Below are 12097 nucleotides of genomic sequence, written 5' to 3' on the forward strand. Positions count from 1 at the left end.
CCACTGCCCAATACTGGTGCCAACCTGTAACCACAAGAGACAATGTAGGGTTCATCGTCTTACTTCGACACATGGGTGGGCAAGGCGGGTATTGAACATGCAATCTGTCGATCAAAGGTTGACCGCCCTACTGCTGCCCCACAGCCGCCCCATGTACAGTACTTTTGAAATGTCCAGCTCCAAGTGATCTACCTGAATTGAACTAATCACCTAGAAAGCACTAGACTGAAATGGACTACAAAACCATCAGCAAAAAGCTGGGGGTTAAAGGGGCAACTTTTGGTGCAATTGTGCCAAAATACAAGAACATGACCATCAATCCATCTATTGGTCCGGGGCTCCAAACAAGATCTCACCTGGTGGGGTTTCCATGATCATGAGAACAGTGAGAAATCGGCGTAAACACGGCAGGAGTTAGTTGATGATGTCCAACCAGCTGGGACCACAGTAACTAAGGAAACCATTGGTAATACTTCACTCTGCAGTGGTTCAACATACGGCTGTGAAAAAGTTGCAATCCTTTATTTGACCATGCCTTTTAATGATCTGAGTTCAAAACTTCATATTGTTTTATATTCTTGCTGCAGTGCTCAGCCCAAACATCAAGCTACAAACAGATATTGTAATCATCGACGTACAGTCAGCCATATTTGGGGTTTACTGGTATCACCTGACGGGTGTGTATTTTAATAATTACCAGGGCGTTCACATCTGTTCATGTCCAGCACAGTAACACCTGCTAAACTGCCTGTGTGGAAAACGTCACGTTGAGGTGAAATTCTGCTGATGGAGAAACGTTTGACTCATTGGTTTGTCAGTGTGTTTATTTGGTTGTTCAGTAAATTCTGGGATTGCAGCTTTTTATTCTTGCTGGTTAAGTGGGATTGATGTCTGAGAGTTTTGCTCATGAGTCAAACATGGAACCTGTGCTCGTGTAGGTGTGGGTTTAGTCCTAAAGTGGACAAAATGCAGAGGCTTCAGAAGAACTGCAGTCCAGTTGTTGTAGTGGTTAAAAAGAACCAGTCAGCGGTTTTAGACAGGAGCAGTCATTGCTGAAAGAATGAACATCAAGTGGAGCCTATGATACATTCAAATGTGAGCAGAATACAGGTGAAAGAATTCTTCTTTTTTTCTATGGAACAAGTACTAAGTTGCATCTTATATTCAGCATCTAGTGATGATTCTTTGGTATTTTTTAATAATAATAATAATAATTTTAGCACAGTGTGTTGGATCTAGTGGAATCTGGCTTTGCACGAGGATCTAGTGTATAGCTGAGGAACTACAACATTTTGGCATCTTTGTTGGCAGTTTCCTCTGTTTCGGCAGCTGTTTTGGATCCACCGTGACGTCACAAACTCTGATCTCACAAACTCCAAGGAAGCGTCCTCATTTTTTCTGTTTTAGAGAAAGAGTGGAAAGAAAACAGTTTTTTGGACACTTTGTATTGCTGGAGTTGATTCTTGAGTCGTCCACGTACCTCAGGTTCTTTGACATAAAAAGATACCACAATTTGGATCATGACTAATCAGAGGAAGACATAGTGCTGTCTTGTACACGACACATTGAGGAATAAGATTATGAATTGTATTCATCAACCCTTTAAAACCAGAGATGTCGCCAAACTCTCTTTGAGATTTCGTAACTTTTCGTCCGTTTAGGGAACCGACACAAAATAGCTGCTTCTGTTGGGGAGAAAAGCTGCAAATCTTAACAGTTTTGCACCGCATAACGGTTGGCGTAAGAACATCGCTACTGTTAATTGGTGCATATCAGCCCAAAGCTGCTTTTCTCCGCTGTAAAATCTACTAGAATAACATTAATTGCTTAAACGGCTGAAACGTTACGGTAGTCTCTAAAGCTCCGGTGTCAAAGCGTTAAACAAACAGATCAATGTTCTTCTTGAAAATAGTCAAAAATCTAAATTGCAAGTAGTTCTCTTCATAAATATCCATTCAGTATTACCTGACTTTGAAATTACTGTTACTATTGTTCTCTGTAGCCACACATCAGATCAACGCTTATCCCAAAGCGAGCTTCAAATTTTGGATTGGGGGTTTGAAACAAAGCTACAATGACTTCCTTCCAAACTTCAACACATTTGGTTACACAAACTGTGCTCCTTCACTCAAAACAAACAAAGTCTTTGTCCTCGTTTTCATAGTCAAATGTTTGCCACCATGGTGGTCTGGCTGGAGAAGCATAAGTAGAGGGAGGCACGGATGGCAGATGTGGGCTGTGATTTGTTTCAAAAGCTTGTGAATGAGGGGGTGGAGTCAGGAGAGGATTAAATAAACAACAGACAACCACAGCCGCTAATGAGGAAGCTGATCCACTGTAGAAATCCAGTGGATCTGTCAGGCCACTTTGCGGAAGGAGAAGGGAAAAGTGTGGGAGAGCGTGCATGTCACTGCAGGTTTCAGGGCTCCATATGTCCACGAAGTTTTAGAAGAAGAGAGCAGATGATGAGAGACAGCAGGCAGCAATGAAAGGGAGGGAAGAAAAAAAGCTGTGTGTGTGTCTGTGTGTGTGTATTGTGTGTCGACAGCCCCAAACGTCTTGGTTTAAAATCATCAATATGGTCGTAGTGTGAAAATATTAGCCGTGGCTGATTAAAAACAACAAAATAAAATTATTTGACCCATATAAAAGCTTTTATTTTCTAAATGTAATAATAAAAGGAATTGTAAACTTTGAGAGCCAATCCTAACATATTATGCAAAGCAGGTTTTCTGTGTGGTAATAATAAGCTTTTGGAATAAATCCATATTTCAGTGGGACTCCTGTTTTTTTCCATTAAATTCAGCTTTCTTTTCTTAAAATGTAGACACTCTTCGTCTGTTTCCTCACTTTTCCACTCTGCACTAAGAAACTGTCCAAAGGCGTTTGTTTTGGGCAACTTTGCTAACTTGGTGGTTTCATGTGTTTTGTTTCTGATCAGAGCAGCCCCTTAAAGAAGGTCACAGATGTACATGTGACTGAGACGAGATGCCGGAGAGACAATCTGGTAGTTTTTTCTAAATAAAACATTGTTCAGAATCAGATCAATGAAGTGTAGGCTATACATTCTTTGTGTGTAGCCCAGTGCTAAGTGACCCATGTCCGGGTGCTGGCCTGTGGCCCAGAGGTTGGGGGCCGCTGTTGTAGAGGATACAAAGGGGTCGTGCAGAGGTAGCAGGCAGACCCTCTTATGCATGAGGGAAGCCAGACCTTCATGTTAAACCTTTAGCAAAAAGGGGTCGCATGGATTTCCTTAGTTATGATTTTAAGATTCAGAAAAGAAACAATCTAAGCGAGTTATATTCTTATATTAAATGTAAAAGTCTTGCATTTACAAATCAACAAAATATTTAAAAAAAATAAGTATTTTAGAGGGTCTATGTCATGCAAAATCTAATTTTTTTGAGCTTTTAAGTGTGTTACATTGTTAATTCCTCACAAAAAACAACCCCAAAGCGTTACTTTACTCCATTCACGCATCTCTGAGCATGTTAAAGTCTATATACGGTGTGCATGTATGAAGAGTGTATGTGTACTTTGAAAAATGTTCTTAATCCAACAGCTAAACCAGGGGTCTGCAACCTCTTTAGTCCCGTATTTTAAGACAAAACTGAGTGAGAGCCGCAGAATCTCACTACTCTTTTTATAAAAATACACTTTTTTGAGACCATTAGGACATTTTTTTTATTAATAACGTAGCTTTTACATTTTTTTTAGTTTTTTCTTTTCTGGTAGACTCTTTCTGTCACTCAGATTTTACTAAATGAACTCAGTAAAAAAAAAAGATTTGAACATAAAACAAACCGCAATATGCCAGTGCCTGATTTGTACGCTGGTTTGAACTCTGTAGAAGTAAAAAATCACTGAAAGAGCTGCTGGATTTGACTATTCCATGTAAAGTGGGCTGTCTGTGTATTTATACATATACACAGAAGGAGTGTTCAGTACAAAGTTTCCTCATCTCAAATGAAATAGTTTTGATTATATAATTTTAAGACATTTATCAGATAAATCATCTCTACTTGCATAACCTTTTAAAAATCTGCATCATTCCAGAAAAGGGTGACATGTTAAACATCGTGTTAGTGAAAGAGAAGCTACAACCTATTGTGTTAGTGTTTCTGTAGAGAAACCCTTTAATGATTGATGGCACTAACAAACAAATGTTTTCTGCATTGAATACGAAGGCAGGGTGTGATCAGAAGGGCCTCTGAACTGCAGCAGCAGTCACATTTTCAGTCCTCATGCTCCTTAGAACGTGTCTCTCCAAATTCAGACAATTTGATAACTATGTGGCCCCTCCACCCTCAGCGGGCTTTTTCTGTCCTTTTATTCTGATAGAGTAGCAGAGCTGCATGGGCTGGAGTGGGAAACAGGATGTTGCATAAGCCTCTTTCTCCCACTGTTTAGTGAGACTGTTCTTTGACGTCCTTGACCGTTCTGATTCAGCGTTGGATCACAGCGTGGATGAATTTATAGACCACACATTCAGGACCGGTTCCAAAATACAATGAAAACACGTTCATGTTAGACAAAAGACATACAAAAATGTTGGTGGAGAGGCAGTGAACGAGAATCTATAAACATAAAAAATCTGTTGCTTCCATCAATCTTTCCCTTCTTTATGAAGAGCTGGATTGGGGGGGCAGCAGAGATGCCCAGACCTTCCACTCCACTGAAACTTCTTAGAAAATTCTTAGATGACCCCCCCCCCCCCCCCTTCCATTGACATGTTCTCCCTACCATGACAAAGGTGGATAAAGGTGGATAGATTTCATGTAATCCATGGACACCGGTGAAGATCACAAATCATTGAAGAAAAAAGGTTCAGAGCACTGTCTGGTGGGTCTAGATGACCCAACTCCCAATGTTAAAGTTCCTAGGATAGAACAAGGGATACAGAAACTCAACCTCCTCTGTCTGTACACTCTGTTTGATGAAGCCAGCAGAACAGCATTATCTGCCAAAAGCAGAGATGAAATCCTCCAGTTCCCACACTGTACTCCCCATTTGTCTTTGTCCATACAACTTGACCCAGAAGCCAGTAGAACCTCAAACACCTGCTCTGGCTTTTTGCTTGAACTAGCACGACTCTGTCAGACGGATGTGACTTTATAAGGCTCTGCATGTCTTCTGTAATCTGAGAAAGTTTTCTGTCTTCTGCAGCCACAGCAGATCACATGAAATCAGCACTGAGAATGAATGTCTTTTATCTGAGGTCACTTATAAAGAAACTTTTGAAACAGATGCTTTCAGTGCTCATTTTTGAAGATATCTCAAATGTTTTAGTGAAGAAAACGTAAGAAAAAAAGATTCATCTCAAAGAAAAAGAAAAAGAGGGAAAAACATTTTTCTATCAGTTTGAAAGACATTTGTGGTTTTTTTCAAAAGGTAGTTATAGCTAGTTATAGCCCTTATTCATAAAATGTATTTCACATATATTAATAACAATAGAGTGGATTATTATGATTATAAATCCTATTGAACCACAATACTCCCTCTTTGCTGTCACAGCTAATGTTTTAGAAAACCTCTTGACTGTTAGAAATGATAGAGGCATTGCAGTTATTTAAATCAAGGTCAACATGAACTAAAGGCTGAGAAAAAAACTCAAAGATGATCTGTAAACGACATAAGTATGCAGCTTTTCAGTTTTTCAGAGTGTCTGTTGTAGTTTCAGGGCGATGGTGTATAGCTTTTATTGTCTGGAGAAAGCAGCTGTTTGGCCTTTCTCAGCTGAAATTGACCACTATTGTCCTTCACAGAAAATGCTGCTGAAAAAGAAGTGCGGAGGAAAGACGCGGACCATAAAGATTCGGGTGAGTTCACTTCAAATTAGCCAGCTCTCAAATTATCTCCTGAGCTTCATTGGTTTTGGAATTTTTTCAAAATAAAGGAAGTTTGGTATTGTTGTGTAACACACTCACCGGCCACTTCACAAGGTACACCTTGTTACCACCGGGTTGGACCCCCCCTTTTGCCTTGAGAACTGCATTAATCCTTGGTGGCATAGATTCGTTGAATACAAGATACTGGAAACATTCCTCAGAGAGTTTGATCCATATTGACATGACAGCATCACAGTTGCTGCAGGTTTGTCGGCTGTACATCCATGATGCCAATTTCCTGTTCCACCACATACCAAAGGTGATCTAATGGGTTTAGATCTGGTGACTGGAGGCCGTTTGAGTCCAGTGAACTCATTGTCATGTTCAAGAAAGCAGTCTGAGATGATTCAGGCTTTAGGACACTGTACCTCCTGCTGGAAGTAACCATCAGAAGATGGTAGAATGTGGTCATAAAGGGATGGACATGGTCAGCAACAATGCTCAGGTAGGCTGTGGCGTTGGATCCATGCTCAGTTGTTACTAAAGTGTCCAGAAAATATCCTCTACATCCCCACCACCAGCCTGAACCATTGATTCAAGACAGGATGGATCCTGGATCATGTTGCTGACTCCAAATTCTGGCCCGACCGTCTGAATGTAGCAGCAGAAATGGAGACTCATCTGAGCAGACACAGTTTTTCCAATCTCCTATTGTCCAATCTGTAATTAGTGGGGGTGTAACGATTCATTTTAACAACAGTTTGATTTAGTTTGATATTTGTGGTTGCTGATTCGACTATATTTGATTTTTGTTCATTTTAAACAATGCGATTTAATCCGATTCACTGACCTTTAGCCAAAAATTCAACCGGTGTGACTCATAGATACATACTGAACAGTGCAGGTGAAGCTTTCCACATTCCTTGTATTTCTTGCCATACAATCAAGTGTAAAGTAAATGTATACAAACAAAGAAGTAAACAAGAAGTAATTGCAAATCTATTCACATTTTAGTTTTCTAAAATTCAACCCACTGTTGTTTTTCCACATCCAGAGCTTTGGGATAAGTTTAGGTACATGCAGAGGGTTGTCAGAAAGGACATCCACGTAAACCCAAATCAATCATGCGAATCACAAACAGAACTTTCATTTCGGGTCAATCGTGGCTCGGGTGAACAAAGACCCCCACCAGTGCTGTTGACCTACAGGGTGTCTTTGAAAATTGGACAACTGTTAGTGAAAGGAGAGGTGGAAATTGTGTTTGTGGACAGATTGAGGGACTTAAGAGTAGCAACTTTAAAGGTTTCATGTGTGATGTGTGACCAAAGAGTGTCAGCAAGAATGAAAGGAAAGGTGTAGACGTGGTGAGAGCAGCCATGTTGTTGGTTTAGAGACTCTGATGCAGAGACGCGAGGCAGCAGAGATGGAGATGTTGAGGAACAGATCAGATGTTCCGGTGAAGCAGATGGAGATGGGTTGGACATGTTGAGAACAGGAAGAGGGATGTTGTTGGTAAAAGGATGCTGAGGTTGGAACTAGCAGGAAAGAGGAGATCAAGGAGGAAGATCATGGATGTAGAAGTGGAGGACATGAGGGTGGATGGTGTGAGTGAAAAGGGATGAGGAGGGGCTGATGAGTCACTGTGGAGACCCTTAAAGGGAACAGACATTAGATAAAGATTTGACATCTGCTATAGGATAGAAATGTTGGTGTTTGCTCAAATGTTTTGTCCACAAATAACTTAAACATTAACACACATTTAGCTCTTTCCTGGGAAGCCTTTTCTTCACTATGGCAAGCAATGAAAAGCATTTTAGAATAGTTGTAGAATTTAAAATAAATAGGAGTACTAAAGTAAAAGTTTATGGTTGTTGTGTAACAGACACCAGACTCGTCATGCAGTCAGAGACAAATTCTGTTGAAAAATAAGTTCTTTTGTTTTCCTCAATTAAAGAAATACGAATTAATTTCTGGCTTTTCTTGTTTTCTCTGGACTTTCTGGGTCTACTATCATCAGAGCATTGTGTTTAACATTTTCCTTTTTTTCTTTTCCTTTTGCAAGCATGGAAGTGTAATGGTTGTTGTTGGTGACTGTGACACACAGCTGCTGCACAGGAAGACTGTGATGCAGTAAGCAATCAGGGTGTCCATTATAGCAGCGTTGTTTGGTTGCCCTGTGAACAACGAGGCGTGTCTTGCTGCCAGGACCTTGGTCTCTCTCCAAGCCCACACTGGGGCAGCATCTGGCCTCAGTGTTTGTTTCCAAACTCTACTAGTTGCAGAGCTATACCTCACATCCTCAAAGGCCCTCTCTGCTCATCTTCTGATCTGTTTCCCAGCCTTCCCAGCGGTCTGTTAATGATGATTGGCGTTTTTAACCAAAATCAAAAAACCTGTGTTGCTTTCTTGGATGTAGTTTCTGCAGAGCAGCAGGAGTTCATTACAGATTCACCTCTGGGTTGTAGGCGGGACTGCTGGCACAGAGCAACCCGCCCCCCTACCCCTCCCCATTATTGAGAGCCTTCCCGGAAGCTTACAGCCCCTCACACCCCCAACCTAACATTACCAGTGCAACAAAAATGGCGACCAGTATTGGAGCTATTCAGCTGTTCAGTCTGGATCCAGATTCCAGCTCAGATGAGGAAATTGAGGACGTACACAGATCTGTTAGTCTGCAGGTGGATGATGGGAATGGAGCAGAGCAGAGAGCTTATGGCCCAAAGCAGCATATGTTCTACGTCACATGTTCTTTTTAAAACAGAATTTTTTCTTCTGCTACTGTTTCACAACGATTTGAACAACGAAATACTTAGACATGCCTCCTTTTATGTTCTCCATCATCAGAAAAAAACATGTTAAAAACACGCAAACATCCATTTTCATTGTAGTTGGTCTTTAAAAGTTAGAAAAGACTTTAGTTTCTTTTTCTTTCAGTATTTCAAAAACAGCAGTAGTGATAACTGAGATGCAACAGAAAGATGTGCTTTTTCAGTTTGTTCAATGTTGCCCTACTGTCAGACTTCCAGAAGTCCTACTGAAGGAGCTGTAAGTGCACCAAGTTTTCCTAAAAAGCTGCGTCTGGGTGGATCAGATCCTCAGCGGCTCAGTGATGAGCTGAGTGCATGGTGACGGTTGGAGGAAGGCTAGCTGGAGAACATGAGGCTCAGCGTCTTGGCAGAGAGCAACACACTCCAGAAGGTTGCACAGTGTGGTGAGAGAAGTGACGTCATTATCACGTTGTGTGGGATAGTGTCAGTGGAACCTTAACACACCCTTCCCTATGTATACGCACACATACACACACACCAACTGTAGCAGCAGAGCGTATCCATTAAGGTTTGTGCGATGAGTACAAATGTGTGGAGTGTCAGGATGGTGTCTGAGCGGCGCTGAGGAGGAGGAGGAGGAAGAGTGTATGTGGTTCCCTTGTGGTGCATTTCCAAGGATGGAGTAATTTTCCATTTATAGCCTGGCTGAGTGCGGTTCCTGTAGCTCCTCTGAACCATACATTCTGGTCGTGTTGTGTCGTCTGTGGAGGAGCTGGTCAGGCCGCGGTCGCTGTCAGGGACATCTGCAGACCCTGGGTTTGTTCCAGTGAGGCTCTTTGAATCTGTGCGTCTGCTCCCCCACAGTAGTGTGCGCTGCTCTCTCCTCTAACTAACCCTCTGTTTTCTGGCCTTCAACCAGAGGAGCGTCTGGATCCAGTGGGGCCCTGCTTTCAGTTCTTCAAGCGTGGAAGTGGTTGCCGGGGTCAAGGAGGTCGACGGCTCTCCAGTGTGTTTGTTTTTAAGAGGGAGAGGTCATGTGGAAGCGGGGGAAACACTGAAGCTGGTGCTGCTAAAGCCTGAGGAGAGGAGATTCACAGCAGCAGACTGATCAGAAACATTTCCAGAGTGGGCTGGAAAAGTAGATTTGCTCATAAAAACAAACTTTTAAGCACCGATTGAAAACATCTTTACTACTTTATCGTTATTACACCAACAGAAGTATGAGAACTTCTACTATGGACAGGTCTATGTGCAAATGTTGAACACCCAGATCAGGGTGCATTAATGAGAATTTACCTTCATAACTACGACATGAGTTTGGAAGACGATAAATTGATTGATTGGTGCTTTGAGCACTTTCAGCTGTTAACTAATCTAAACATTGATTAGTTATTAACCAGTCAAAGAATCAGAAAAGAAAAAATGAGACTTTTCTTTTAGAAAGTAGAAAGCTGCCGTTTTTCGGCTACAATTTTTCACCTATTTTAACCATTCAACTATTACAATGTTCAGCTCTTTCGTCTAATACCTGCTATGACTTTTGGTCCTTCAAATCCTTCGACTTTTCGAGGAGAGAAAACTTTCGTTTGTGTTTTTCCACATGAAAAACATACTGTGGCTTGGAATCGTTTCAACTCAGTTTCTCCCAACAAGACGATACACGAGGAACCTCATTTATAGAGAAAAGGATTCTCTGTGTTCATACTGGCAGGTTTTTATGGCCACAGAACAGTTCGCTCAGTGGATCAGTCAATGGCGTCTGCATGTAGAGTTTTTGGTTCAAGACTAGCGTCACACAATGTCTTTTGCCTTGCCTTCTTTTGCAGTAAGTAAGTTTCATTAAGTTAATGGATTTCTTTCTGTTTGGCTTTTTGAGATAAAATTGAGTTTGACTAACTCAATTATATTTCATGACATGGAAGAATTTATTTTGAGTTGGGGCTACTCATATTTATTGGATGGAAATCCATCCCAGATTGCTTCCGTTAATATCTAGGTGTAGGTATGATGCTATTGTTTTGTCTGATCATTCCCCCCTTTTAATAGATATACAATTTAGCACCCTAAATTCAGAACGTCCACCATGGCGGCTAATTGTTCGTCTATTGGCCAATGAAAATTTTGTCATTTTTGTCTCTGGGTGCCAACCGAACTCCGGGGGTCTCTGCCTCTCTCCTCTGAGAATCCCTCAAGGCTTTATTAGAGGGGAGATGATCTCTTATATTCACTATGAACAAAAATTGAGGCGTGACAAAATGAATAACTTGAGACAGCAAATATTACAGCTGGATGCTATGTATGCAGTCTCGCCTTCTCCAAATATTTATAAAGAGCGTCTCTCTCTTCAAGCTGAATTTGACACCATTGTGACATATCGTACTACTGAGCTAATGCTTCAGTCCAGTACCCAGTTTTTTGAACATGGAGATAAAGCAAGCAAACTTTTGGCACACCAAATTAGACAGGTCTCAGCCTTGCGGCAAATTTCAAAAATTCAGACCCCTTGGGGTGTTACTACAGAGCCCTGTCAGATTAACCAAACCTTTAAAGAATTTTATGAAACATTATAGACGTCTGAAGCTACACCAACAGATGGGGACCTTGACTATTTTTTTTTGAACATTGAAAATTAATACCGTCGATCAGGAAGATGCCAATAATTTGGACAGGACCATTTCATTGTCAGAAATTAGTACAGCAGTTATGTCTCTCCAAGCAGGTAAATGTCCAGGCCCTGATGGTTATCCTTCAGAGTTTTATAAGAAGTTCATGAATAAGTTAGCTCCGCTGTTATTAGACATGTACAATGAGGCATTCTCTGAGGGGATGCTACCTCAGACACTTAACCAAGCCATTATTTCTTTGATTTTGAAGAAGGAAAAAGACCCCCTCTCTTGCTCCTCCTACCGACCCATAAGCCTGCTAAATGTGGACTTCAAAATCTTATCAAAAATCCTTTCCATCCGACTGGAAACAATCTTACCTAAAATCATCAACCCTGATCAGACTGGGTTTATCCGAAATAGACATTCTTTCTCCAACTTGAGGAGACTCTTTAATATAATGTATAATAACTTAAACAGCAATACACAGGAAGCCATAATATCATTAGACGCTGAAAAGGCTTTTGATAGAGTAGAGTGGGCTTATCTATTTCATACAGTTAGGAGATTTGGTTTGGGAGATTACTTCTTATGCTGGAACAAACTTTTATATGCTAATCTATTGGCTGCCGTTAGAACCAATAGCACTCAGTCCACTTACTTTTCACTGCATCGTTCAACCAGACAGGGCTGTCCTCTAAGTCCACTTTTGTTTGCTGTAGCGATAGAACCCTTGGCTATTGCTATTCCGGATAACTTGAACATTAGAGGAGTGCATCGATATGGTGTGGAGGCAAAGGTCTCGTTTTATGCAGATGACCTACTTCTCGATGTCTCTGACATCAACCGGTCAATACCTGTGATATTAAGTCTGCTATCTGATTTTAGGAAGTTATCA

General features: G+C 41.1%; 1 protein-coding gene across 2 annotated transcripts in view; it reads left to right on the forward strand.

Moving 5' to 3' along the window:
* Positions 1–12097, forward strand: part of LOC101169158 — a 36504-nt gene that overhangs the window by 21362 nt on the left and 3045 nt on the right. For both annotated transcript variants that reach the window (XM_011490801.3, XM_011490800.3), the window contains one exon: positions 5766–5819. In XM_011490801.3, the coding sequence (XP_011489103.1) occupies positions 5766–5819 (54 nt within the window). The remainder of the gene's footprint in view (positions 1–5765; positions 5820–12097) is intronic.

This window comes from Oryzias latipes, chromosome 22 (genome assembly GCF_002234675.1).
Source record: "Oryzias latipes chromosome 22, ASM223467v1".
In the NCBI taxonomy this organism is placed as follows: domain Eukaryota; kingdom Metazoa; phylum Chordata; class Actinopteri; order Beloniformes; family Adrianichthyidae; genus Oryzias; species Oryzias latipes.